Consider the following 27,925-nt stretch of genomic DNA (forward strand, 5'->3'; position numbering starts at 1 on the left):
CCAGTCTATTTTAATTTCGATTGAGCTGAAATTTTACACAGGGTGTTTTTTCGGGCGGGTAAACATTTATAGTTTTTTTTTTTGAAATTCGAAACGACCATTTTGGTTGGCACTCTGATCTACACGAAGCATAAAGCTCAAGTCCTCACAAGATTGGTCAACCATGTCGATATTTCAATAGAACTGGAAGGTTTGAGCGAATTGCTCGGGAGTATTACCGACTAGTGCTGCTGACTCTTTTGAAGGCATGTTGGTCTCAGTTTTCCGTTGCGTCCGGTTGTTGAATAAAAACCATTTTTCGCATCCACAGCTGTTTTAATCTTCGAAAACAACGTAAGACGAATTCGAAAGCGGCGTCGGAAATGGTCTTCGGTATAGACCGGTGTTTCCGAAAAAAAAAAAAAACATTGTTGAAACGCTGGATGCAAACTTCCTCAGCATAGCGGCCAATATTTTACCGTTTTCCAGGCTGAGAGCCACCCCGAATCTTTCCAAAAATCATTTCATACTCGCGTATACAAAGATTTCTTTCGCGAAATCATTTTCTTCGTCACTAGAATTAACCAAATACTCGAGAACAATTTCCGCGTTCTATATTTAAATTTTGTTTGGCTGCAAATTTGCAAATATTAATATCAAATTGTAGGAATCGAGACAGCACAAAGTACAAAATGCAATTAATGACAGTTCTCCAATTTTGAGTATAATAGTTATTGAAGGCAACGTTGCGAAACGTTCCACGGTCTAACGCAATTACTTTAATTAAACATACAAGGATAAAAAATCCATGCACGCATAAACGAAGAAACCTGCAACAGAATTGTGTTATCGATAATTTGGAAGAACGGAAACAAAGTTAAAACAGAGTTGCTTGAAATAAAGAGGATATTTTATTGAGCAGAAAGAGCGCAGATCATTCTGGAAACAATTGACGGACAGATAAATTGGTTATTACTAGATGCGCAGAATTTTTGGGAAACACGACACATACAAACATTTTACTAATGCTAGCTAGTGACGGTCTTTAGAAATTAGCAACTGCCGGCGTTAAAAAGAAATAGATGAATTGATAAGCCCCATTAGAGATAAGTGATTTTTCATCTACGCGCACTAGTAAACGTGTAAACCCGTGTAAAGTTGCTTTTGTTTTTTCCAACCTGTAAATCATCACATCTCGTTGCTTCGACTTTTATCACTTTTTCAGCATTTTTGGACGATTATATTTAGCGCCTGCTTCCGAATTCTGATCACGAATGAAAAAATTTATTCAGAAACAAGTTTAAAACATATAATTAGTGTTCAACTGAATTTTTGTCCAGCTGCTAAAAACATAGCATTGCTAACAAAACAGCTATTTATAAATATTTTCCCCAACTAGTGGCACTAACACATTCGTACGTAAAAAGGTCTATAGCAACGACCGGTGCGAACATCGGTTGCTATCCAAAATAGCAACGGCCAGCGTTGTGAAAATAGCAACTCAAATGGCAACTCACCGGTGCGCTTGCTCTTAGGGCGTTAATGGAGTGTATGGAAAAATGACTTTTGAATATGTGGAAAAAAAATTCGAATTTTGTTTAGCGGCAGGGTTAAAAAGTTTCGTCTTCTCGAAAAAAGACCTATGCCCGATCGAGCTCCAGGATATGGAACATCAGAGTGGTCAGAGTTTCAGTTTTTTCACTTCATTTTCACTTCATTTTCATTTATTTTTGACTTCATTCCATGAAATGAAATGAAATTAGAACATCATTTTTGATAACAAATGTCGACTAATAAAATTTTCGAGCTAGGAGAGTTTCCCAGTATTTTTGAACATTTGGCATCAAAAAGATTCGATTTCGAAAGTTTCATAATGCTGGGCATGTCCATTTTATTGAAACTTTGTAAGAGGACTTTTTTCGAGAACATAACCCTTTTCTTTTTGAATGACTATCCGTCTTCGATTCGTTGAATTGACGTTGAAAAACAAAACATTATCATAAGCGATTGTTTTCGAAAATTGTTCATTTTTTTATTGTTTCAATGTTTTTTTTGTGAATTCGAATCATTAAATCATGGTCTCAGTCTTTTCGCCTAAATGACTAAAAAATACTAATTAGATAAATCGCCGCTTTTTCATTTTTGTCGGTCTTTTCTCCTATATGACAACAGTAAAATACAAACTAAATAAATTCACCGCGTTTTTTACTTCTCTTTGCATTTTTCTTTACTTCGTTATATCACTTATAGGTCGATTAATCATCAAATCATCCATTTCAAAACTAATGAAATACATAGAAACCTACACTTCTACACTTCTTTCTTTCCTTCGCCGTTTACAAAGCAGAAGCTACTGAATAGTTGTATATTGAAGATGGTAAATAAATCCCAAATTAGCCATCTTACATTGGTTTTTTGTCCAGCTTCACTAGCTCAGATCTATCACTACGAAATGTGCGGTTGTTCAAACTCAATATCAAATGTGAGGACGCTATCAATCTGAAGTACGAAGTCAATAGAATAAAACTCAGTGCAATGGGGTTGCCTACATGGAAAAAGATCTCAAACCTTCCAATTGCCCCCAATAGGCGGAATAATGGAGAAAAGTGTCAACATGACTCGAGATGCTGAGGTATGAACAGATCGTGGAAGAAAATAACTGCTCAGGTTAACTGAGCGTCAAAAATTTTGAAACTGTAGCGAAATAATTTTTCTCAACTTTTTTTTTCTTAAAAGAACAATGGTAACAATCTCGAGACGCAACTGTTTTTTTTTGTCCGGAATAGTGTCCGGCTCACTCACTGTCATCATGTCGCTTTTCGGACGCACGAAATGAAGGAATACGATACGTCCGTATCCACACACTCGGGAGTCGGGACACATATAGGATCCGGTGTGTCCGAACTTATGCAAATGTTGCCTGAGGCAACCTTGGACTGACAGGATCTGTGACAGGTAAATACCACAGAAATTAGTCAGTGTCCATCTGCTCTTCGTAGAATTGGATCATTTTCGATGCTGTTTAATCATCGAGTGTGATCTTATAGTACTTCGTGTACCTTTTGTGCCACGGAGATCGAAGCAGATTGTATCGTACAACACCTACTATGTCTTCGCTTTTATCTTTTTTGTTGATAAATTGTGCTCGTTGTTATGATAAATATTTTCTCAAGTAAAATTGAAACTAAATCCACAGAATAATTTTTAGGCACGACCACGTGTGGTACTGCCGTTACAAGCATAGTTGTCGCATGTTCTACATAAACCTCATGTACACTGGAACAACTATGCTTGGAACGGCAGTGCAAAGTATTAATAATAAAAAGTAAGCTTCGAAATGACGGTGAGAGACATTTCCGAGAGATAATAATGGTATGTATTATAATCTCATTTCGAATATGAGTTTCAAAGCAGTAAAATACCGAAGCTCTCCATCATAATAAGGTCATATTTCCGGTTTATCCCAAAACCCTTGCAGTATCAGTGGTTATTAATCACATGACCGACAAGAACTGGCGTTTCAACGGCCAAGCATTTAACCATGAACTATGCTAATAGCTGCTCGTCACACATCCGTTAATTTTCACTCCGTGTAGGGTTAATCATCGAGTGCGCGCAAGCGAATCTGCGCTAGCCGTTAAAATCTGGTCAGGCCGACGACGGCGTATTCGTCGCGCCAGAATGGTTAGTGCTGTGCAACTTTTGGCACATAGCCCATAATTTTGGCAGCCCTCCAATCGCTAACAAGAGTCACCGTTTCGTCGACGGCGAGTCCACCTAGTCCACTTCTACGTAGTAGTTTCGCTTGCGGGGTTGCGTAATCAGAATTATCTGTCCGTTTCGAGAAAAATTCTGAAATTGACCATTTTCATGTGGGAAATTTCCCGAAACGTATAGAAAATAGCGCAAAAACCAAAAGAAAGTATTTAATCTCTATATTTACAAGCGGGCAAATTCCTAGTGTTTCTGTTTATCTTATCAGCCTGTGCGTCACAGTGATGTTGCCATTCTTATCAAGTCTCAGTTTAGCTTGACGGCGGTGACACTATCTGGCATTGAATTGCCAGTCTATTAAATTTATTTATACTCTTTTACTTCAAATTTCTAGTCTAATATTTCCTCCGTTGCTGCAAAATTTATTGTTTGTTTTGGAATGGCAGTCCACACGAGAAGCCGGGAAACCTCTAAAGTTGGCACTGTAAATCTGACATGTGCAACGGATTAGGGACGGTAAAAATGCATGGTCGTAACGATTGTTTCAAACGCGTGTGTAAAGGTCAACCTAGATCTAGTTTACTATAACGCACATAAGAACTTAGTACCATTTGCGTTGTACAATTACCAGACATAAAGTAATAAAAGTTTTGTCATATCATTGCTTTATTGGGTATCAAGTGACGCTCTTTTCAATCGTTTTATGATACATGCATCGTGAACCCATCAAATAGTAAAAAAACTGCAATTGTGAGGTTATTGAAGATCGTCAATTAAAAAAAACGAAAATGCTCAACTATTAGGTAAATGATTGATGACGCTGAGTGTTGGTATTTTTGCTGATGTCAATGACAAAGTCGTCACTGGAAATAAATTTTTAATAATCACAACTGTTATCTACCTGCTTATTCCAGTAATTTTTCTGCCTGCTAATACTTGGTTAATTTTAACGGATGAAAAGGCTAGATCTCCAAGGCTTTGTGGTCTAAGGTGGCTTAAGCGATTTTTACTTATCGTTAGTTTTGCTTTTTTTCAAGGCTTTTTCCTAAAATGTAGCACGAATAGATATAAATACGATACGATAAGACTTGCTGTCATTTGTACAGTTTTTTTTTAATTTGAATCAAATAGATGTTCAGATGGGGAGGGTAGCAGATCGCTTGGTTGAACTGAGAGTCGAACAAAAAAATAGGGGTTTTCCTCCTTATCTCGTTGATGTTCAGATTTTTTTCCTGGAATTCTAGTAGCCTACGTAGTTCGCTACCTTAGTTCTGCAAGCAGCAGTAATTTTCGTTCGCATTCGTGTCACATGTCATTACAACACGTATCAAGGCTTATGAATTCCTCGATCACTTCAATACATTTTCCATTAGCTCTACCTTAACATCAGTGTTGATGCGCCTCCACCTTGCCGTGTCTGGGCTAGTTTTCATACATTTATTTAAAAAAAGAAAAAAAAAAGAGTAAAACGGCGCTTATTTAAAAACGTATAAAACAGTGTCATAACAGTAGAAAAAATCACTTCAATCGGGATTGAATCTCCGAAGACATGTATTGAAAATCTTGACCACAGCGTCAACGCCAACCTCTTTCAGCAACGTTGTTTTGATATTGAGGAGAGCTATGAGCTTGAGAATCGATCCTGGGTGCTGACTGTATGAATTACTGAGAAGCTTCTCTCCGCACTTGCCGAGCTCACGGGAATCAACGAAATCTGTAGCATTCCATAGAGGTTTGAAAAAGTATTTTTGGCAATTGACCGTTATGTACTCGGCTATTTTAACACACGTAAGTACTAGGCAGGTTACCCGGGTACCCACCAAAATGAAATGCCTCTTACTTCTTCAGTTCTTGACCGATTTTCAATCTGGACCCGTCAAAATATTGGAAAATTTATCTATTTTTATTATACGGGACCTAAAGAGCCATTGGTCCCCATATGGTTGCCGTAAATCCGGATCTTCGGGACCATGTTCAAGATCGGGAATCTGCTCCGAAATGGCCATTACGAACAACTTATCAGATGGCCTCCAAATAAATGAAAATCTCCTGGAACGATTTTATGAATTTTGATACCAATGTTGGTCGGTTTTATTGACAATTGTACTAATTTGTCTCACCGGAACATGCTTCCGAAGATCCGGATTTACAGGTACCAGATGTGGTCACTGATTGATGTCGGTCTCGGATTCTAAAAGTAGACAGATTTTTCAATCTTTTGATAGGTCAAGATCAAAAATCGTTCAAGAAATGAAAAAGCAAGAAGCATTTCATTTTTTGGGTACCCGGGTAACCTACCGAGCACTCATGGAGTTAAAAATCCGAGGGCTTTCCCTTAGACCCTCCCTGCTGCTCTAATCAGTCTGATAATGGTTCTAAAAACTTTCCAGGGGTTGCTGAAGCACCTCCCCCCCCCTATCCTCCCGTAGTTGGGCCCATGCTCTCTTGAACGGTCTAAAGCCTCTTTATACTGATTTATCTTCGACATTGCTCAATGATTAATTTGAGTTTTTAACTTAAGTCTACCTAATTTAAAACTTTTAAATGTGTCACCGTATTCGTATGCATAGTTTCAATGCAACCAACGTTATTTGAATTAATATATCCAAAAACACTGGAACGTCGCCTTGGAATCCATATGGGTCATTCCATATCAAGTGATCAGGCAAATGCGACGACCCTCTCCGATTCGCTCCAAAATGAAAAAAAAATGACTTGGTTTTGGTCGAAACTGAAAAATCGAAAACTGAAAGTTTTTGATCAATCGGACAACCTCTCGCCAATTGCGGGGCCTTCATCTTTTTCTTTTTTTGACGAAACAAATCTCTTCCCAAATGCAGAAAAATGTAACTATTGAGCTATTGCAAATTGTCAATCCTTGTTAAAACGCAAAATTCGACCTCTGATTGGTCGCTTAATGCTTACTTTCCCAAGCACGGTCGACAGAACCATAGACCTAGTAAATCGGGAAGGTACTGGCCTATATCAGAGCCTGCTTCAACCTAAACTGGTCAAATTAGTTCTAGACCGCGACTACAACAGTACTTGCTTAGGGGCCGTTCAATAATTACGTAAGCATATTTTTCCACTTTTTCAATCCTCCCTTCCCGCCTTGTAAGACATCGTAAGATTTTTTGATACCCCCCTCCCCCCTAGTAAGATCTTACTATATATACTAAATATAGATTCTTATTATGGTTTTATCATCCTGAAGCAAGCACAATACTTCTTTTCCTTTTCTGTCTCTAATTCGAGTTAATCGGCCTTCCGTATTTTTTTATGATTTTTACCGTCCACACTTTCATGAACATGGTTTTTTGAATAGTTCCATCAGCAATGTTTTTCTTACGTAAGATAATCAATTCACCCCCCTCCCTCTCCTGTAAGATAGCGTAAGAAAATTGCACACCCCCCCTCTCCCCTACTTGCTTACGTAATTATTGAACGGCCTCTAGCAGCAGCAGCAGTGGCAGCGGATAGCAGCAACAGTGGTAGCGGGTATCAGCAGCAATAGTGGCAAGGCCAGTTGGTGTAGCTTTTTTTGTTTTTTTGTTTTTTTGTAATATATCCCAGCCAATTGCGATACGTGTCCCCTTGCAACATACAATGACCACTATTTTTGAGTGACCAGGTACCTGCACCGACATGCTCCAAGTCAGGTAAAATATGGTTCATGAAGCCAATCACCTTCCCAGGATTCAAAGACCAAATCTCTTTGGGCTGTAAATAACCACTGCCAAGAAACCTTGATCTGCGTTTAAATAATGCACCACAACTGCACAGCAAATGTTCCGATGTCTCGCTTCCCGTATTACAAAAGCGACAGATATCCTGAACCCGGCCAATGGTGTAGCGCAGCGGTTCTCAACCTTTTTTTGTCCGCGTACCCCTTGGTGATATTTTCCAAATCAATTGTACCCCCTGGGTTTGATATGTTCGCGCAGCGTGCGAGAGAGTAGTGGTAGATCCTGTTGTGATAGTCTAGTTCAGGTTTCAAATTGAAATATGGTTTGTTTGATTGCTACAGCCATGTTTTAAAAGCAAGTTTGAACAACAAATGAAGTATTGTAAAGAAAAAATGCTTTGTCCGCCATTACTGATTTTTCTTTCGCGTACCTCTAGGAACACGCATACAGCAGGTTGAAAAACGCTGGTGTAGCGGTACTTCCTTTAGTGAAAAGCTGTCTTTGTGCGGTAGCGGGCAGCATCAGTAATAGATACATCAGCCGGCGGAAAGGCTGCCGTATTTTGACAACACTAACGTTCTGGAATGTTAGCATTCAAAGTATGTGAGCCGTCAAATTTTCAGTGTAAAAACAGCTTTTCACTATGTTATCAGCAGGAATGCCTTATTCGTAGTGTCAGTGAAAACGCCAAGATAATGTCAGCATCATATCCAAAGTTAAATTAAACAACAAACTGTCCTTTTCAGGATAAATAAAATACATAATTGAAGCGGTAATATTTTCTCGTTAATTTATTACACTTCATTTTAAATGTTAAACGGCTATAAATTTGACTTCATCTTCGTGCCTAAACTAGTCATATTAGTTCTAGACAGCGACTAGGACGGTCCTTACTAAGCAGCAGTAGCAGCAGCAGTGGCAGCGGATAGTAGCAGTGATAGTGACAGGGCCAGCTGGTGCAGTGGTACTTCCTCTAGTAAAAAGCTGCCCTTGTGCGGTAGCGGGCAGCATCAGTAATATGAGCGTTAGCAAGTAATTACTCTAATGAAAAGTTGTCGTTTTTTGACAACACACAAATGTTTTGGGATGCTGGCATTCAAAATAAGCGGCCTGTCAAGTTTAAGTAACAGCTTTTCACTGTGCTATCAGAAAAAATACCAAAATCTCCACTGTCAGGGTAGCACACGGATGCGACATTATATCCGATATTAAATTTAACAGCAATTGTCCTTATCAGGACAACTCGTTTTTCACTAGAGTTGAAAGTAGAATGTTACTTTAATCTGCATGTACTCTGACTGTTGTTTGCGTTGTATAGTCTTTGTTCCTTTCCTGTTAAATATGTGCAAATTGGAATTAGCAATTATTTAACCTTATGTAGTTCTACGTAAACCTTGGGGTCGTGGCTTTGCACACAACCCATGTGATTTTAGTATAAATTACGAGGTGGAGACAAAAACGGATCGGTGAATTCTGAATTGGACACTAATAGCAAGAACGTTTTCAACGGGATATCGGCTCGTGATGAGATCAAAATGTTGAAACTATTGGAGCGAACTGTTTCAACGATGCACTGTAGAATCAATGTAGGATAGAATAGCGAAAAACGAATGCGAAAGCGTGGACTAGGATTTGCAGCAGAGTTTTGTTCGATGTTGCATATCTGTTCTGTGGGTACATGCTAGGAAAGCAGGGTGGAGTAAAACACATAACTTCGGACACTTTTGAGAACCGTTCCGTGAAAATTTGGAATGAAATGCCTGTCGAAGTCGTTCATGCGGCTTGTGATAATTCTGAGAAGCGGGCCGTAATTAAATGCGAAGGCGAAAGATTTGGATTGAACCGATTTAACTGTAACTTAGCTACTCTACCATGCTAATAAAAATAATCAGAGAAGAAATTCTGTAATAATTATATGGCAAAAACAAAGTGTTTCACCTTCACGGTGACACCCTATGAGATGCCAATTGTTATCCGTTTGGTGATGTTATTTCGTTTTATTTTTGTCTACTTTATTCCGTTTCTGATGAAAAGTGTTATCACAAGATCAATGATATAATTAAATTCCAAAAATATCAAAATACGTTTAGGGAAAAACGGCGCGGTGTACATGTCGTTTGATATGTTTGTTCAGGAATGTATAAAGACAGTGAGCATGGTCAACGTCAGAAGATAAAGAAGACGATTCATAGCCAACATTTATTACACAGATTTATTGAATTTGTGGATAATCTGAAAAATCAAAGAATTGATTGTTGGACCAGAGAAAGATTTATTCCATCGTTGAACGCCAATGCGGGGTCTCTTTTGTTTGGTCTGATCGAATACTATTTTAACTGAAATTTCAGAGTTGTGTTCATCCGCATTGCACATTCCGCGTTCCGAATGCTAAAAGTTTCAGGGAAACTAATTTTGCATGTCGGAGAAAATCAGGGATTTTTGAAAACTTTTTTGCCATTCTTTAGTTTTCTTATTCCGAAGACTATTTCAGTAGAGATTAAAGCATACGATGCAGCTAGCTGGCATCTTTATCTTATTTGCTTTGCTTCGTTAGGAGCTAACATCACTGCGGATCCGCAATTTGCGGGCCCCATTGACAGATGCTATGTTATGCGTATGAAAAGTTGCGGTGATATGCTATCTCGTTTACACACACGCTGAGATGTTAGTCCTCGAAACATGGCGGGATGCCAGCTAGCTGATACGATGACTTGCTTGATGAACCACCCTTTAGGCAACGATTTTATTTGAAGTTTGTTTTTACTCTTTCTGACAATTTTTATAGGTAGGTTACAGAGGAAGGCATTTGTTATTACAATTTGAATCCGAGAGATTATAATTTCAATCGATGATATTTAAAACATTCGATTCAAAACCGATGTATGTTATCATCACAATTAATGCTCGTCATATTCAAGTGGAAATCTCTTAACGAATTACATTAGCTAATATTATTAGTCATCGTTTCCGTGCTCTAGCGATAACATTTTTTTCAAATAACCATCATAGGTAGGTCATGGTTTGTCTACCGATAGTTATATGATAGATCTGATTCTGAACGCTACCGACTTTATTTACTCTAGATAAAAATACCAAAATTATTTTATCATTGGCCTAGCAGCTAGTACATTGTGTTGTGCTCGTGTATTAGTTCATTACTCCTGCCTACACAAGGGTAGTAGAGCGGGCATTTGTTGCAGTTGATCTTGAAACGTGAATTATTGGTGTAACCGTCTTTGTCGTAAAATCCTGATCTGACCGTTTTTTTTTGGCGGCAAACACATATACCGTACCAGAGATAATCGGATTGCCGCCACAAGCGCTCAAACCGGGTACAAGATTAACTCACGTGCCTCTACGTCACAGTTGACAATGTGAATGTTCGCCCTGTGTGTTACTTTGTGTTGATTCACTACACAGAAAGCTGAGATTACTTCTCCTGTGATGGTGTGCGAACTTTCCGCCTGCTCGAAATTGGTTTTTATTTTGCTAATTTTTTACCCTAACAATTTTCTGTAGGTAGAATTTCTACCCATTTAGTAACCACTTGTTTTGTGTTATTTTATGGTAAACATAAAAACATGCCAAAAATGTGATTCTTACTAGGCGTCAGACAAGCACTCACCCATATTTTCCGAGCACAAACACTAACGTCTGTCGCTTGCTTTATAGATCTACCGTAAAGGGACGGTGGCATTTCATTCGAGCGTTGGCTGCTAAAGCAATAAGTAGAAGTGACGGCTCCTGCTAGTCAGTCTGAAATTGCTGCTGATAAGACTGGTCGTGTTTCCTCGGAAACACGAATCCCAACGAACCAGTTGTCTGGGTGTAAATTGTGCTGTGCCATTACCTGAGTAGTTAAGATAGTAAAAGATTCTAGGTCAACTTTTGCATTCAACCGAATAGTGCATAATGCTTCCCAGTTCGGGGTGGTGAAAAGAACATGTGTAAAAGTAGCATCAGTTTCGTGAGTTTCTAGAAAAATCGATCTAGCCAACACCTTTCCCACCGTGCAAGCGCGCGTGGTATTCAGCGGACGTGGAACGAAGTGTTGGTGGGTTTTAAATATAAAAGAGAACGTTAAAAAGCACGCTGTTGCTAAGCAAGAAAGCGGTTAGCAGCCTGTGAACAGCTGGCGGCTTCGGTGTGAGAGAGTGTGTGAATAGAAGGCGCCCTTTAACCGGTCCGAATAAAGGAGGAGAAGGTGTGTTTTAGTGAGTTCAACCAATACCTGGCCGTTCGCGAGGTTAAAATACCGACTCTACGTGCGGCCTCACAGCTGATCCACCGAAAGTTGTCATATTAGTGCACTTAGTGAAGCTACTAGATAAAAGCGACCAATTGAAAAAGTAAAGAAAACATTGACCCCTGTGTGGGCGCTGTCTGTGCGGTATAACGAGTTCGATAGTAAAATTCGGAAGATAAAAGAAATCGATCCCACGATGGCGCTGGAACAAGCTAATGCCGTCCACGTCACCGGAGATGTTCTGGAGGACTTTGTGCTGATTTTCAAAGAGCTGCTTTCGAAGGTAATTTGATAATGAAACTGTCGATTGTTCGGCGCCAAAAAATGTCCCCCATTCTCCGTGAACCCCTTAAAATCGTCAGGAAAAATTGATTGTTTTGACCTTGTACAAGCAACCCACCAAACGACGCGATAGCGGTTCCGCGCGTGAATCCTTGTTTAATCGAATTCTGGTTGGATCCAGTTTGAGGCGATTACTCATACGACGGATGGACTAACTGGAATTCTTAGGAAATTCCAACCTTCAAGTTTCTCACTTGCCACCGCGGGAAGTGATTTTTATCGCTTCCTAGTTTTCGTTTCCTACTCGAGCCCTGAGAAGGTGTCATGGCGGAAGCTAGACATAATTGCTGTTATCTGTTCATGATTACAAGCGAGATACTCGTATGCGAGTAGAGACGTTAGAATGACGCGAAGGTTTCGCAGGATGATGATTGCTTATCAGAAGTTTATTTGTCTTGTCACGTTTATGACCACTTTGTCTGGACATAATATATCATAATATATTTGACTGTAATTTAACTATAAACCTAACACCAGAAGTTTGTTGTGTTTTTAATTGTACATTGCTCCGTTTTCTGAACGTTTACCGTTAGCTGTCTTTTGTATTAGAAGTACCTAACACATGTGCTATTGTTTTTTTTGGCAACAACAAAATGGATGCTGGACCATTTTATTGAAAATGAAAAACTAAAATTTAAGGCTGCTAAAGGTGCAGACAAACCACAATGTTGAATGCATCCAAGGATGAACGGCATTTTCCATTTAATCCAATCTCCTAGGCGAGGCCAGTATTTTATTTTAATGTCCACTTTATGGGTTTCTTTTCGTCGTAAGTTGGATGGATACCCGGTTATGCATTTTGTTACGGGTAATCAAAGCTGCACTGTTATCCTATTTGCAGTTCGCGCAATTGTCCGTAAGCAATTGCATTTTACCGTTGTTGGATGGGTTTGACTGACTAGCAGATATAGACAAATGGGGTGGTTCTAGAATTCCCGTTTTCAAAGTAAACCAAAATGTATTTTCTTAATGATAGCCTTGAAAATTTTGCTTATCGATTAACTATCTTATAAACGTCTTACTGGATATACAACCACGGAAGTTGTTTACTAACAACGTCGTCATTCCACTCGCTTGTGGTATGACGTGGAGGTGGAAGCCCTGCAGGGCATGGTACTCATTGCAATGTGTGTGTATGCGTGTGTTACTGTCTATGCGGGGGCCGTTTTCATTTGTAAGGCAGTCAGGAATGCGGTACCCCGTCTCCGCCTGCTCAAGGACGCGAAAGCACGCTTTACTCGTCCTGGGGGCTGCTAGCAAGTGGTTGGTGTACTTCCAGTATTCAAACAAGTGGACAATTACTTTTCCGACCAATTTGTTGACAGTGTTGATCGTTTTTCCTTCCAATTGATTTAGCCTTAATGAGGCTTTGGCAGGAAAGTGCTGCGTGACTCTGCGTACTTATTTTCTTGGAATTGATCATTAATTTCAATGTAAACTTTCGAAACAATATGTACTCTGGGTAATCGAGAAAATGGCTGTTCGATTTGGTAACAATTTCCTGTAGTCTTCTGTCGATCTTGCTTTTTTTTTATTGAACAAAAACGGTGTCATTCATTCGAATGTCGGTCTTGTTGACTATTTTTAGAAACTTGTGCTCTTTGAGTATTTAGGTATCTCTTCTGAGATACTAAAATATCACTTACACTGTAAATTCACAGATACTAAGTAAAAACCCAAGATGAAAAGATACATTTTGTCTATAAGCAGGCTGTAAAAGGTCAGGCCACTGTGTTAGATAAACTGACCTTATGTGAAATGCTTTTAATCATGCACTTCACGGGCACCATGACAACGATTTCATTCAGAAACTCAAGCGGGAAAGGTCAGTCTAGAGAAACAGCATATTTCTATGTTTCCAGTAGAGGTGTTGTACCTTTCAACACATAGCTATAGGGCAATGGCTGTCATGGTCGGTGTTTGGATGCGACACGGCGCATCCATCGGAACAGTTGAATGGTACTGCTGCCTCGAAACGGTCCGTTTTATTTTTTCTCTGTTACCTCCCATCGGTTACGAACTGTAGAGAACAGTGTTACCAGGTGCAAGCGCTAGGATTTGGCCATGTGCCGAAAGTGTTTGCATAACACGAATCGTCGTAATCGCTGGTGCCGGTATTGGTTTTACCAGAGCAGTGTTTGTTTGTTGGTTGACTTTGATGGTGTAAATTTTCGCTACCGGCTCAGACGAAAAAAAGAGGTATTGCAGCAAGTGCGAGATTTATCGATTGCCGGAACCAGTACAGCTGAGTCCTCGAACGCAGAGGACGTAGCGTCATGGATACCCTAGATAGCGATTTCTACGTGGAAGTCGTGCTGAAGGTTTGACGGTAGAATTTTGTTGTTTGCAATAAACGCGCTTTCGCGAGGGGAAATCAATCTGTTTTGAGCATTACATAACCTAGCTTACGTGCGGTAATGTGCTTTAGGGTGATCGACGAAGTTAAAGTGTTCTATAGAAGAATTAGATGAAAAGTCGTTCATCATTATTTCACTTCAATCTTCCATTCAATAGATTTGGTTGTTTTTGCTTTGTTTTGTAATAATTATTGTCATGATGATACTTGATTTGGTTTGTATGTGCTTGAATTCATAGGAAATGTTTGCTTTTGCATGCTACAGCTTTGTTCCTACAATCTATAAATAATCAGGTGAACAGACAAATTAAACTGAAATGGACGGATCGAAGGTCACTCGTGTGTTGATAGACACACCTTCCCAAAAACAAAAGAACGCTCAGGCTGGAAGTAACCGGCATCCAGAAACACTCACTCGATGTCCGAATGGGCACAGCAACAAACAACAAAGGGGCGTGATCGACGCTTATCAGTGGGAACCGACTTTTGCTTGACTCGAAGGTACGAATTCGCCTGGCAACCAGCTTAGTGTTCGAAGCACGCTAGGTCAGCTGAAATTCAGCTGATACGATAAGGCAGCCAATTTACTAGATTTTCAATTCGGACACAGCGGGGTCGAGTGTTGTGTAATGTTTTCTACTTAAATTGTTGCTAGGATACAAGATCAAAAGTTTCTTGGAAGCGGAAGGGGATTTGTGGTACTGCCAGCAGGTAAATGTTTGATGGTAGCGTTGTTTGAAATTGTACAATGAAAAGCAGTTTCTGGGATTGATGTTCCTAAGCCACTTAAATCTATAAAATCGTTAAGTTTGTTATTTTGACTGTTTTTTTGTGATTCCATCACGGATTGTTTAAGATGTTTGCAATCTAATAAAAAAAATCAGGTCCCATAATTTTATTTTGTGGTTTTGCGTTCAAAGATTTATTTATTTTCGTGATACACAAGTCTATCTTTCGTATTTCCGTTATTCCCTAGGTTCTTCTCCTGATTGCGAACGGTGATCTGATTTTTATATTTTTTTCATCTTTTCAAACTTTTAATTTTTTTTTCATTGAGAAATCGTGGAGAACTGTTCATCAGTTCTCACTCTATAATTTCATGGAATGCTAATTAATGGATTTCGCAACGGTTCAGTGGACAATAATCTACGACGCAGTTGTTATATAGAGGCTGTTCAAACATTGGCTAGAACCAGGATCAACTCGCTAAATGAATTCGTGTGCTGTCGAGAGCTTCGGTGGAGTAGATGGTGCTAACAAAAAATAAATTATCAGTTTTCTGTATCCGTTTTGATTCAGTACTAAGCGAATGAAACACCATCCTCGAAATCGATTGACTTTTCGATTAGCACACTTATCCGGTAAAATCGTTCAAGCATTTTTCGGATGAACTCAATTCCCTCGGATCCCTCAACCAGATTTCGCTAGTTAGGTTCGGATAAGCTAATTCATCACTCAACAACAGATGACGCACCTCCCGGATCTCTACTTGCCTTTATGTGAGGCGAGCGTCATATTATCAAAAAATAAATATTTACCAGCTTAGCATTCGCTCAATTCATGCTGAGCCACTCTCTCTTAATAAACGGGGAAAAACAAAAACACACTTCACCGTTACAGGGGGAAAACTATATTATCTGTAATGCATGATGTTTATGTCTGATCGCTAGCTGACCGAGCGCTGCAAAGTCTGCCGATTCGCGCAAATATTTGTTATCAGTAAAACTATTCTTTGTGTGCTGCTCAGCTGTAAAACGCGTCAATTCTACCTCATCAGATCCCGTTCGTATTAACCTATGGCTATGGATTAATGTTCCAAAAGGTATTTGCCTTAGAACGCTGACTTCCTCTAGCGCATAAAATCCAGTTCAAGGCGTACCTACTTCTAAACGGGATCAAACCTCAATCGACATAATCGCTTGTTCGTAGAAGTCGTACGTATGATTGTTAAAATATCTCTATGGCTCAAAACCATCCACCGATTGAACTTTGGCCCTGTAAAATTACCCGGCCACGCGTCTGTGGCATGTGATTCCGCATCATAACCTACTCAAACAAACGAGTTAACTACTGCGATGTGTAAACGTCAATCGCGCACTACTGTGACGTTACACGCGCTCAATACCATCAGAGCGATCGTTTGATGTTTACCCTTGGCGTACAAACATAAACACAGCGCGCAACCAAGACAGCGCGTGAACGTTATCATCTGTCAGACTGTTAATTTACTCTCAACTAGCGAACTTCGAGCCGGTTTGAATCGGCTCACGGGCCAATGAAGCAGTGAAATTTATAGTCCTGTTTGCGTCATCCGTCTCACACTCGCCCAGCCGTCTAAAATAATCAAACGTCATTCACCCTCTTTTTCTAGGTCACCTTTGTGATGCACTTTCATCCAAGTAGGCTCATCTCCATGCAGAATCGCTGAAAATGCTTCCTTTTCTGGTAGTTCAACAATCCCATTGTTGTTTGTTTACATTGTCCCAAAAACACCAAAACACCCCCTCGTTATCCTTGTTGTATAGCTAGCACTCCGTTATTATGACTTGGAACACCAAGCGTAGACGTCCCCGTACCGTTAGCAGTCAAACTAACTGTGATTCGTTTCTCCGTTATTATCGCTACTTTCAGTATTTGGACATCGGCGAAGATCTGAACGTACCTGATGACTTCACGCAGAGCGAGATGCAGACGGGCATGTGGTGGCGACACCTGGCCGCGGGAGGAATCGCGGGAGCTGTATCGCGAACATGCACCGCTCCGCTCGATCGACTCAAAGTGTTCCTGCAGGTAACGTCATTTTCACTATCCAGCGTTTGAAGCAAAAATCTAACCATTCTCTAACCGAATTTCAGGTTCAATCCAGCAAGCAGCGAATCTCAGACTGTCTACAGTACATGCTGAAGGAGGGCGGCGTGCAGAGTCTTTGGCGAGGCAATTTCATCAACGTGCTTAAAATTGCCCCCGAGTCGGCCATCAAGTTCGCCGCGTACGAACAGGTGAAGCGGTTGATCCGCGGCAACGACAAACGCCAGATGACGATCTACGAGCGTTTTGTGGCGGGAGCCTGCGCTGGTGGTGTTTCCCAGACCGCCATCTATCCACTAGAAGTATTAAAAACCCGACTAGCGTTAAGAAAAACCGGACAATACAGTAGTATAATGGACGCGGCCAACAAGATCTACCGCCGCGAGGGTCTGCGCTCGTTTTACCGTGGCTACATTCCAAACATGCTCGGCATTATACCGTATGCCGGTATCGATCTAGCCGTGTACGAAACGTTGAAGAAGAAGTATCTGAGCCATCACGAGACGGAACAGCCTAGCTTTTGGCTTCTGCTGGCGTGCGGTAGCGCCTCCAGTACGCTCGGACAGGTGTGCTCGTACCCGCTGGCATTGGTGCGAACTCGACTGCAAGCACAAGGTTGGTATCATTAAAAAATGTGAATTGACTTCCCCACTCTGAAAACAATTTTCCGAAAACCATTTTACACTTTTTTTTGTTACTATTCTTCTAGCGGTCACCATCGGATCGCAGAACCCAGCGGACGGAATCACGGCTCAAATGCAGCCGAACATGACGAACGTGTTCAAGCGCATACTGCAAACCGAGGGCCCATTGGGGCTGTACCGAGGCATCACGCCCAACTTCATCAAGGTGCTACCGGCCGTCTCCATTAGCTATGTCGTGTACGAATACTCGAGCCGGGCTCTGGGCGTGAACATGACGTGATTTGCTGCGGCCGCGCAATCGTCATTCTCAGCTACTCAGCTACTGCTGCTACCGCTGCTACTACCAGCGTTGCTTGGTATGCTAGCTACCGCTGTAGCGGTCTTCCTAACACCAACAGCCATCCGTCATCTCCGTCGTTGTCATTCGCAGTCATCACCGCGTCACTATTCTTGCTGCTTCATCACGCCCTGGATGGCTCCCCAGTCATCTAGCTATTTATTATATTGAAACCGTTTCCTGAATTAACGCTTCTGCCCTCTTGCTGCTACCGAAGCTAGTATACAAGATTCCAGAATAGTAACCAGAAGAAAGGAACCAGCAAGAAATGTGCAACGGACACCGATGGAACGGAATACCGAGTCATACTGGCCTGTGCTTTGTCTGCGTTTAAGGTGTACATACTGCAAGTTAATTTATTTTCCTTACAATTATTAGCTTTTTTTTACTAGTACCAACAAATTGAACCCTCTTTTTAGCAAAAAACAGAATCATTCAGATTTGTTTCTTTATGTTTAGCGATAATAATGATCACCAATCAAGAGACAGCCCCCTTTAATTTCCATACAGTAAAGAACATGTTAAACCGAACCGTTCAAGACTCTCTAAAAATATAACCACAACTGTAATAGACAAATTGAAACAGAACAGACAGAAAAAATAACCAATAGTTATGCCAAGCTTAAGTTATATATTCTACCTTTTAGTTGCGCCCAGCATTAGATGTATTAGACAATTGTCCAATTAGCACTCCCACCTCAAAGACACACCTGCAAGAAAAAATTGCATTTTGCTTGCGGTTGTTGTCTTCGGTCGGAGGTGGTAGCTGGAAGTGATTTCGTCGCGGCAGGTTCCGCGTGTAGGCGGAAGTTACAGAGGCGTGTGTGCCTGGTACCGAATTGTATGAATGCATTTTAAGACAGGTGCGAATAGTGTTCTAATGCGATTTCAGCTTAGCTAGGAGTTTCGTTTTTCGTTTTTTTTATGCTTCCGGGAAATACTGATAGAAACATATACACAAGGCCAGAGTGAAACAGACAAAAAAAAACGGCAAAAGATTTTAAATTTTCCACCACACTTGAAAATAAATGACTAGCGTCGACCCCACACATGAGCGCGTATGAGTGAGCGATTTGTTAATCTTGTTTTAGAGGTGTCGTAGAAATTGAAAATCTGAAAGAGGTGCTTTCTCGTATGGCCACCCGCTATTAGGGTAACTATATACATTATTTATGGTTTGGTTGAACCGAAGAAGTTGGCATGGTTCTGCGACGGCACAACAGTGAAAATGTTGAGGTATAAAATGAAAAGATCTGTCAAATGAAAGGAAGAAAAACACAGAGAAAAAAGGAAAAAAAGTCATAGGCAAAGTGACAAAAAATGATGAAAGGTGAAATTTTTTATTTTTGAAATATAAAAGATCTTTTTTGAAAGCTATTATGTTTTTTGTGAGTTTCCCAAAAAAATGTCCTCTGTTCGTGTACACTAGTGTCGGTTATATTTGTTTATTTTCTGCTGGACTTCTGCTCAGTTTGAACTTATTTTTTTAACAGTCGTGGGGTGGAAAATCCTAACAGTTGTACATGCAAGAAATTAGCTGCCCTTTGGGCTTTTGTTAAGCAAAACTACATTGCCAATGACAAGGATTTGAAACAACTGAGGGAGGAGTACGTTACTACGTTTTGCAAGCAGACAATTGATTTCTAGGTGTAATATTAGATGCAGTAAAGACTATTCTTTTTGAAATGTTCTCTAAAGATGCTAGAGCCCGAATTTGCGATATTGCTGGTATAATCTTTACGAGGTTTCTGAATAAAGTTTATTTTAAGAGTTTCTTAAACATTTGCGATTCTCTCGACCTGGTTATATGTTACGAGAAGAAAGAAACACTCAAAAACCCAAACCCAAAGCCATTGTATTTATATAATATGCAGTTGATTGCAAAAAAGTTTAAATAACTTGCAAGTTATGTGCGAAATTGGAAAATATGTCCAAATGTTTCTAAAGTGAATTTTTAACCAAAAAATGTGATTTTTGCATTCTTTCAGAAAAAGAAACTTTAATTCCAAGTCCTCCAATAATTCATGCCACACCAAACTGGTCAAGTTGATCTTAAACTCTCTAGTACCCAAGTTTATTTTCAGAAAACTTTATAAACATTTTTTAAGTATTGATTGAAGCTTTTTAGAGGTTTAACTGAAGACCGTCTACAGGGCACTAAAGGGTTAACTGGGAAAAAGTTAGTCTGAAAATCAGAATAAAATTTTGATAATTTTTGAACTGATTCCAAACTGATATCGAGCTCAGTTAAGTTTGATCATACTAATTATTTTTAAAAGTATGAGAAATTCAATGATAAAATACGGCGAATTATAGAAAATTTGATTTTTGCATGCAATTTTCAAATTAACTTTGAATATCAGTGAATTAAAATCTGGATAAATTCTAATCGTTTAATGATGAAAAACTAAACAATGAACCATAATGCTTATACACCCGTGTTTCACATTCGTGTTCAAGTAACGGAAATTTAGTTTTCAAAGTTGTCAGAGTTATACTTCAATGAATTAAACAGAAGTCTGGTTATTTTTATTTCGATTTGACATGACCTGTTTTTTCGCTAATCCCTTTATTCTTTATGAGTTTTTGATGTAGGTTTCCACGATTTGAATCGGAGTGATTGCTAAAACTGGTCCAACTGAGATAATGCACAAGACGAACCGTAGACCATGTGCTAAAGCCTGTTAGTTAGCGGTACTGTGTGAGGAACACAAAGAAATATTAACAAAAAACGTAAAAGTCGACAGTTTTCTTATATCCTAGCAATACAGTTGTAAGTATTTCGAACTGATAGCTCTTGTAACCAAAATAAGCGTGTGTAAGGAGAATTTAATCTCAACTGACATTATACCAGTGATACAATTGAAAAACAAAAAATATAAATGTAACCACTATTTAGAATATAAACCCCAACGAGTAACATGGTTCATTCCAAACTTAATTCAATTTTCATACGCCAATATATTGAACGAAATCAAGTTTGCTACATTCCATACAATCCTAGTTGTTGTTAATGATGAAAATGATTACCCTAGAATATCCAACAAATTTTTGATTACCTAGAACCAGCAAATTTCAGCTTCTAACGTGTTACGATAGCGGTTAAACGATGCAACACTGACGCAATCCGTCGGTATACTATAATAGTCCTGTTTAAAAAAAAAATGAAGCAAAACTTAGCACAAAGTTGAACAATCGCATTGCCACTTTCTTTTACTCTCTGGTTACCGATAATGAAAGTCTATGAAACACGTTTCGAAACGATTGAACATCCGCATAGTAATTGAATTCAAGAAAGGATAGAAAACAAACGCGGAATGTGTATAACATATTCCTAGTTAGCGAAACTAATAATGAAATGTAGACCATAAAGTCTAATTATTTCTTCAAATGGGATTGCAAAACTGTCTCTCGAATACAGAATCCAAACAAAGGAACTAAAAACAAACACCATTTATTGATTCGCTTTATCTTGAAAAATATCACACCCCCTCCTGTTCTGTCCGACATCTAAATGCAGGCGCATTTCGGCATTGGATGGTAAGCTTTAAAGACGTTTCAGCTGGGAAATACGATGGGTCCTAGGGTGGTGGTGCTCCCAGTTTGGGGTGTAACGAAGATCGGCACTTGCGGATTGATGATCACCGGAACGACCACCGCCGGTGGGCAGTAGGCAACTGGCGCTAAAGGGTTACCGATTATAATTGGTTGAAGCTGCGGTGATGGATAATTCCAGTTGATGATACGTGACAGAAGTGCTGGTTGTTGGTAGGAAGAGGTAGGAGCTGCCGAACCTAAGTGGCTCAACGCAAGAAGTGGAAGCAGAATTTTCGTTGCCATTGTGTCGAAGCGAAAGTAAGGAAATAAACTGCTAACGGATTGCACTTGGCGTGAAAATGATAATAAATTTGCGCGATGAATTATGCATGTAAGTAATGCTTACTTAGGTGCCATAAACAGTGGCGGTATGAAAATGTAAAAAAAGTCGTGAATAACGCAAAGATAGTTTACTGCAAAAACAGTATACAGTCAAGTTTTTTTACGCGTTTTTACGCGGGTTGAATTTTTCAACAACTTTTTTTTGTAAGATTTGCACCACTGCGACCATTGTTTTGATCTTTTGTGGTATGCCTCTTCTTTAGTCTAGGTACTTGTGGCAGACATATTACTATTGATAGAAGTGATCGTCCTTGTCATATCGCACCCTTTCTCCCAATTTGGCACTGAATTTCGTATGAAATGTATTACCTCATTAGGATTTGCAGACCAGACCTCGAAAGGCTCCATAGTTCCTTTTCCAAAGGCTCTTATTCTGCGCTGTATTAAGGCACTGCATTGGCAGAGCAAATGCTCTGCGGTTTCACATTCGAACCCATAGAGGCGACAAATCTCGTCATCTGACTGACCAATTTGTTTTAGGTGATGCTTACTTGGACAATGTCCGGTGAACAGACCTATTATTGTGCTTAATTCCTTTTTGTTTAAACTAAGCAGTTGTTGGCTTTTTTCACGTTTGGTGTTATAAAGTGTTTCGACTGTCGTAGCCCTTCAGAGCATATCCAGTTCTCTTATATTGTCCGATGTTCCCAGGTTTTCATCAATTCTGCTTTTAAGGCACTTGATGACACCCCGCAGAATGGTTCTGGGCCTATGAAATCGGAGCATGACCCCTGTCTGGCTAACGTATCGGCTTTTTCATTACCTTCCACTCCACAATGACCCGGAACCCAGAATAACTTGACTTGGTTCCTTTCTGCCGGTTGTTGTGAAGGCTTTCATTGCGTTTAGTGCTGCTTGGCTATCGAAGAAAATGCAAATGGCAGAAAATGGAAATGGCATGCTTCTACTTCCTAGCCAAAGAGATTTGTGCACATTCAAAATTTGCAAATATTTCAGCCTGAAACACTGTAGGCCAACGACCCATTGGTATCGAAATACTTATTCCTGGCCCATTGATACCTGCTCCTGTTGAATCGTTCATTTTTGAGCCGTCTGTGTAAAAGACGACAGAGGCTTGACGGATATTCGGGCCACATTGTTCCCAAATTTCCCGTTCGGTCTCTATAATTTTAAAAGGTGTTTCGAAGTTTGGTTTAGTTTCCATCCAATCTTCGTTCCCTAGTATAAGTTTGCTCAGCTGAAAATCTTTAAGGATTGCTAGCTGGCCTCTCTGATCTTCCTCAAATACTTCTTTAAGGCGTGTTAGTTTTAGTGCACTTTTTCCGCCTCTAGTTGTACTACCTGATGGAGTGGTAACAGATGCAGAATTGCATTTAAGGCTTTCGATAAAGCACTACGCATTGCTCCAGTAATTGCGTTACATATTAGCCTTTGTAATCTGCCATCCTTATTCTGCGTTGACCTTTCTTTGGTTTTAGGCCACCACACAAGCGAGGCATAGGTTATTCTTGGCCTTATTATTGCCTGGTACAACCAATTGATCATACATGGCCTTAATCTCCATTTCCTGCCTATGTTTTGCCCAAAGGGCACTTGTAGCTTTACCAATGACGTATTCAACATGTGCATTCCAACTGAGTTTCTGATACAAAACCACTCCAAGGTGTTTGGTCTCAAGCATAAGTGTGGTCTCACCCAATTTCAGGCTATCTATGTTATACCTTCTTTTCCGAGTGAAGGGAATAATGGTTGTTTTAGAGGGGTTAATGGTTAGCCCCTCTCGTCTACACCATTCTAAAGTGCAGTTCAGAGCTAACTGCATTCTTTCCGATACTATACTGTCAAATTTTCCCCTCACAAGAATTACTACATCGTCGGCGAAGCCGACTACTTCGAACTTTGTTCAGTCAGGTTTCTAAGCAGCTGGTCTACAATCAGTGACCACAGCAAAGGCGATAAAACCTTACCTTGCGAGCATCCCTTCGTTGTTTGTCTTGTGAGAGTGGTATTTCCCAGTACTACTGCAGTTATTTCACGACTGTTCAGCATTGTTTGAATCCATTTTGAAGTATATGTATCGAATCCCTGACATCTCATTGCTGTGAGCATTGAGTGATGGGATACATTATCAAAAGCTCCCTCTATGTCTAAAAACGCAGCAAGTGCGACTTCTTTTGCTTCTATGGATTTTTCTATTTTTGTAGTCAGCATGTGTAACGCATCCACTGTTGACATGTTGCTTCGGTATGCAAATTGATACTTGCTTAGCGGAGAGGTTTTGATGTAAGTTTATTTGACGTCGTAATCAATGAGTTTTTCCATAATATGCAACATAATGGATGTTAGACTAATTGGTCTGAAGGCTTTTGGAAGCGTTCTATCGGGCTTCCCAGCCTTCGGTATAAAGATCACTCTCGTTTTTCTCCAATTGGGTCCTAAAGCTATACCATTTTTTATATATCATTTGAAAAGCCGCGTTTTCTGAACAAAACGTGCTTTTTAAAAAATGTTTATCGTTTTCCTTCGATTTTTAAATGAAGAGTAAAAAAACTGCTCGAAAGGTCTAAGTTGACGTTTCGCCCATGTACGGTATATGAGAGAACTGTCATTTAAGGCGTTTCGAGCAGTTTTTTATTTTTCATTTAAAAATCGAAGGAAAACGATAAACATTTTTTAAAAATCACGTTTTGCTCAGAAAACTGCACTCTTTCAGCTGATATATAAAAATCAGAAATCCGTTTTAAACTTTAGGACCCAATTAGTGGGCATAAAATCAAGTGTTAGAATAGCCCTAAATATCTCGGTTATGGATAGAATTATTGCCCTTTTACACCGTTGAAGCCAGGCCCGGATTTGAGGGGGGGCAAATGCTCCGGGCCTCTCGATTGAAGGGGCCCCCCTAGACCTAGGGCGACCCTTTTTTTTGCTCGTCACCTTCCAGAACGTTACCTCTAAATGTTTAAAGAAAAGAGGGCTTCACAAACCAATTTGCACCGGGCCCCCAGCATCTAAATCCGGCCCTGGTTGAAGCATAATTGGTAATAATCCATCCAGTCCTGGGGACTTATAGGGCTCAAAGGAGTTAACCCTCTAGTGCCCAATGCCGCCTTTTGGCGGGCTTCAGTCAAACCTCTAAAAAGCTTCAATAAATACTTAAAAAGTGTTTATATTGATTCATAGTGATTTTACCGAAGCCCGTCTAGAAATTAATTTGGGCACTAGAGGGTTAATTGCCCATTCCACTCTCGATTCAGTGAAGATATCGCAGGCTATATTATGCACATTTGTGTTAGCGATAGTCGAACCAGCACATAACGCATTTGAATCCTGAATTTCTTCTTCTTGAATAGATCGTGTGTTATGAGTTAATTTTATTAAAATATGTTCGCTGTATATTTAACGTGTAATGACAAATGAACGACAATAAAAATCTGGCAGCAGGGTAGCGAGCCAGCATCATGCAGCATATTACAACATGGTGTCAGAAGTAAATAATATTTTGTTTATTTTCGCGTAAAAAGCCGGGAAAATAGCGTAAAGAAGTTCGAAAAAAGAGGTCAAAAGCTGAGAAGTTACTGACAAGTGAAGTTTCGTCGGAAAACCATCCGCCGTGATCGCTAAGTTTGGAAATCTGCATGAGGCTGTGGATGACGCAACATTTAGTGAAGAAGATAACGGTTTAAACGAAGAGGAAACTTATCATCATGAATGTTATGGGAGTGCACCCACCGGGGTTTTTAAATATTGATAGTCATCAACTGGCAAATGATTTCCGCGATTTCAAGCAATCGTGGGAAATCTTTGTGTTGGCAGCAGAGATAGGAGAAAAATCGGATGCAGTGAAAGTGGCGTTGCTCAAAAACTTTTTGGGTACCGGTGCAGTACAAATATTGAATACGTTGTTGGCTCCAGAAAATCAAAACACACCGGCTGCTGTTTTGACGGCGTTGGAGGGGTATTGTTTACCTCAACGGGACATATGAACGATTTTTGTTCAATACAGCAACCCAAAATCCGAATGAAGATATTAATCAATTCGTGAGCAGAGTTCGTTCACTTGCAGCAACATGCAACTACGGCGATTTAAAAGATTCTTTGATACGAGATAGAATTGTTGTGGGTATCAGATCGGATGATACCAGGAAAGCTTTACTAAAGACGGCGAATTTAACATTGGCAATGGCTATCGACACATGTCGGGCTCAAAAGCTAGTGGAAGATCGAGTTACAACGATGAAAATTAAGGTAGAGTCAACGGAGGCAGACAAATATTCTGAAGTTATAGCGAAAGTGCGAGCTGCTGATTGGTCGGGATCCTGTAAGTACTGTGGAAGAAGAGAACATAGAATCGGGGATCGTGAACGCTGTCCAGCAAATGGGGCAACATGCAGAAGGTGCGAAAAAATGAATCACTTTTCAAAAGTTTGCCGAGCGAGACAACTTGGGGAGATACGGGTGCAGGACCTTCGACGAGCTGGAAAAAAAGATAAACAAGGTGAAAATAGTCGACGAAGAAGAAAACAGTGATGATTCGGACTACATAACAAGTGTAGAGGAAGTGAATGTAGTGGAAAAAAATGACGACCGAAGTGAAATTTGCGATCAATAAACATGAAGAGCCAAAGGGAGTGCGCTGTCAGATTGACACCGGTGCGTCATGCAATGTAATCACGCGATATTAACTGAGTCAGTTAACCAAAAGCGAAGTCGAGTTGAAACCAAGCGGCACAAAGCTCAAAGGATTTGGAGGGCAAATTGTTCCTGCTGTAAGACGGGTTGTTTTGAGACATAAGAACGGTGATAAGTGTTCGAAAGTTGTGTTTCAAGTAGTGGACCTTTCGCCAAAAGTACTTCAAATGCCACTATTGGGCTATAATACATGCGTTGCTTTGGGTATTATTAGCGTACATAAAATAAATGAATGTAAAGTGGAAGAAAACAGTAACGAAGAAGTTCACAATCCGGAATGTGAAACGATAATCAAAAAGTTCAGAGACGTGTTCTCAGGAGATGGGCGATTTAAAGCTGAAGTCGAGATTGAGCTGAATGATTTACCACCGAAACAACAAGAACCAAGAAGAGTACCGGTGTCCCTGCGGCAGAAACTGCAACATGAATTGGAAGATTTGGAGAAACGAGGTATTATAGAAAAAGTCGAGGAGTTTACGGAGTGGACGAATAACGTAGAATTAGTGGTGCGTAATGATAAGGTCAGGATTTGTTTAGACCCAGTACAATTGAACCAAGCAATCAAGCGACCAAGATTGCAAATGTCAACGTTAGAAAAGATTTTGCCGGAATTGCATAACGTGAAGGTGTTCTCAACACTCGACGTGAGAAACGGGTTTTGGCATGTACAATTGACGGATAAAAGCAGCAGAATAACAGCCTTTTGGACACCGTTCGGCAGGTACATTTAGAAGAGACTACCATTCGGTTTATCCTGCTCATCGGAGATCTTCCAGCAAAAACTTCAACAAGCACTACAAGGGCTTAATGGAATAGAGGTGCTGGTGGACGACATCCTTATAGTTGGAAGAGGTAACACTGAATCAGAAGCTGCAAAAGATCATAATCGGAACCTTATCGCGCTACTTCAGCGATGCCGAGACTTCGGAATTAAGCTAAACAAAGGGAAAATGAAGCTGAATCAAACGGAGGTTTGTTTTTTCGGGCATGTACTGTCAAGGGATGGTTTAAAACCGGATCCACAGAAGGCAGTTGCAATCAGCCACATGAAGTCGCCAAAAGATCCTGCAGCGTTACAGCGATTCTCAGGACTAGTCAATTACATGGCAAAGTTCTTACCAAAACTGTCGGAGACGAGTGCACCTTTGCGAAGAGCATTAATGTCAAATGACTGGACTTAGGGGGAACGACAGGAGAAAGCATTTGATGAGCTAAAAAAGAAAA

The 27,925-nt window shown here is 40.1% G+C and overlaps 1 protein-coding gene across 7 annotated transcripts in view; it reads left to right on the forward strand.

Moving 5' to 3' along the window:
- The window catches only part of LOC129726205 (calcium-binding mitochondrial carrier protein SCaMC-2), a 54,700-nt gene extending 33,140 nt beyond the window's left edge, over positions 1–21,560 (forward strand). For 5 of the 7 annotated variants that reach the window (XM_055682950.1, XM_055682953.1, XM_055682952.1 and 2 more), the window contains 3 exons: positions 16,955–17,113; positions 17,179–17,746; positions 17,841–21,560. In XM_055682950.1, coding sequence (XP_055538925.1) covers positions 16,955–17,113; positions 17,179–17,746; positions 17,841–18,055 — 942 coding nt within the window. In that variant the 3' untranslated portion in view covers positions 18,056–21,560. Of the gene's footprint in view, positions 1–10,882; positions 11,909–12,000; positions 14,289–16,954; positions 17,114–17,178; positions 17,747–17,840 lie in introns of those variants that run through there. The other 2 variants (XM_055682955.1, XM_055682957.1) reach the window with 2 other exon arrangements.
- The last annotated feature ends 6,365 nt before the right edge of the window (positions 21,561–27,925 follow it).

The sequence above is a fragment of the Wyeomyia smithii genome, chromosome 2 (assembly GCF_029784165.1).
Source record: "Wyeomyia smithii strain HCP4-BCI-WySm-NY-G18 chromosome 2, ASM2978416v1, whole genome shotgun sequence".
Taxonomy (NCBI): Eukaryota; Metazoa; Arthropoda; class Insecta; order Diptera; family Culicidae; genus Wyeomyia; species Wyeomyia smithii.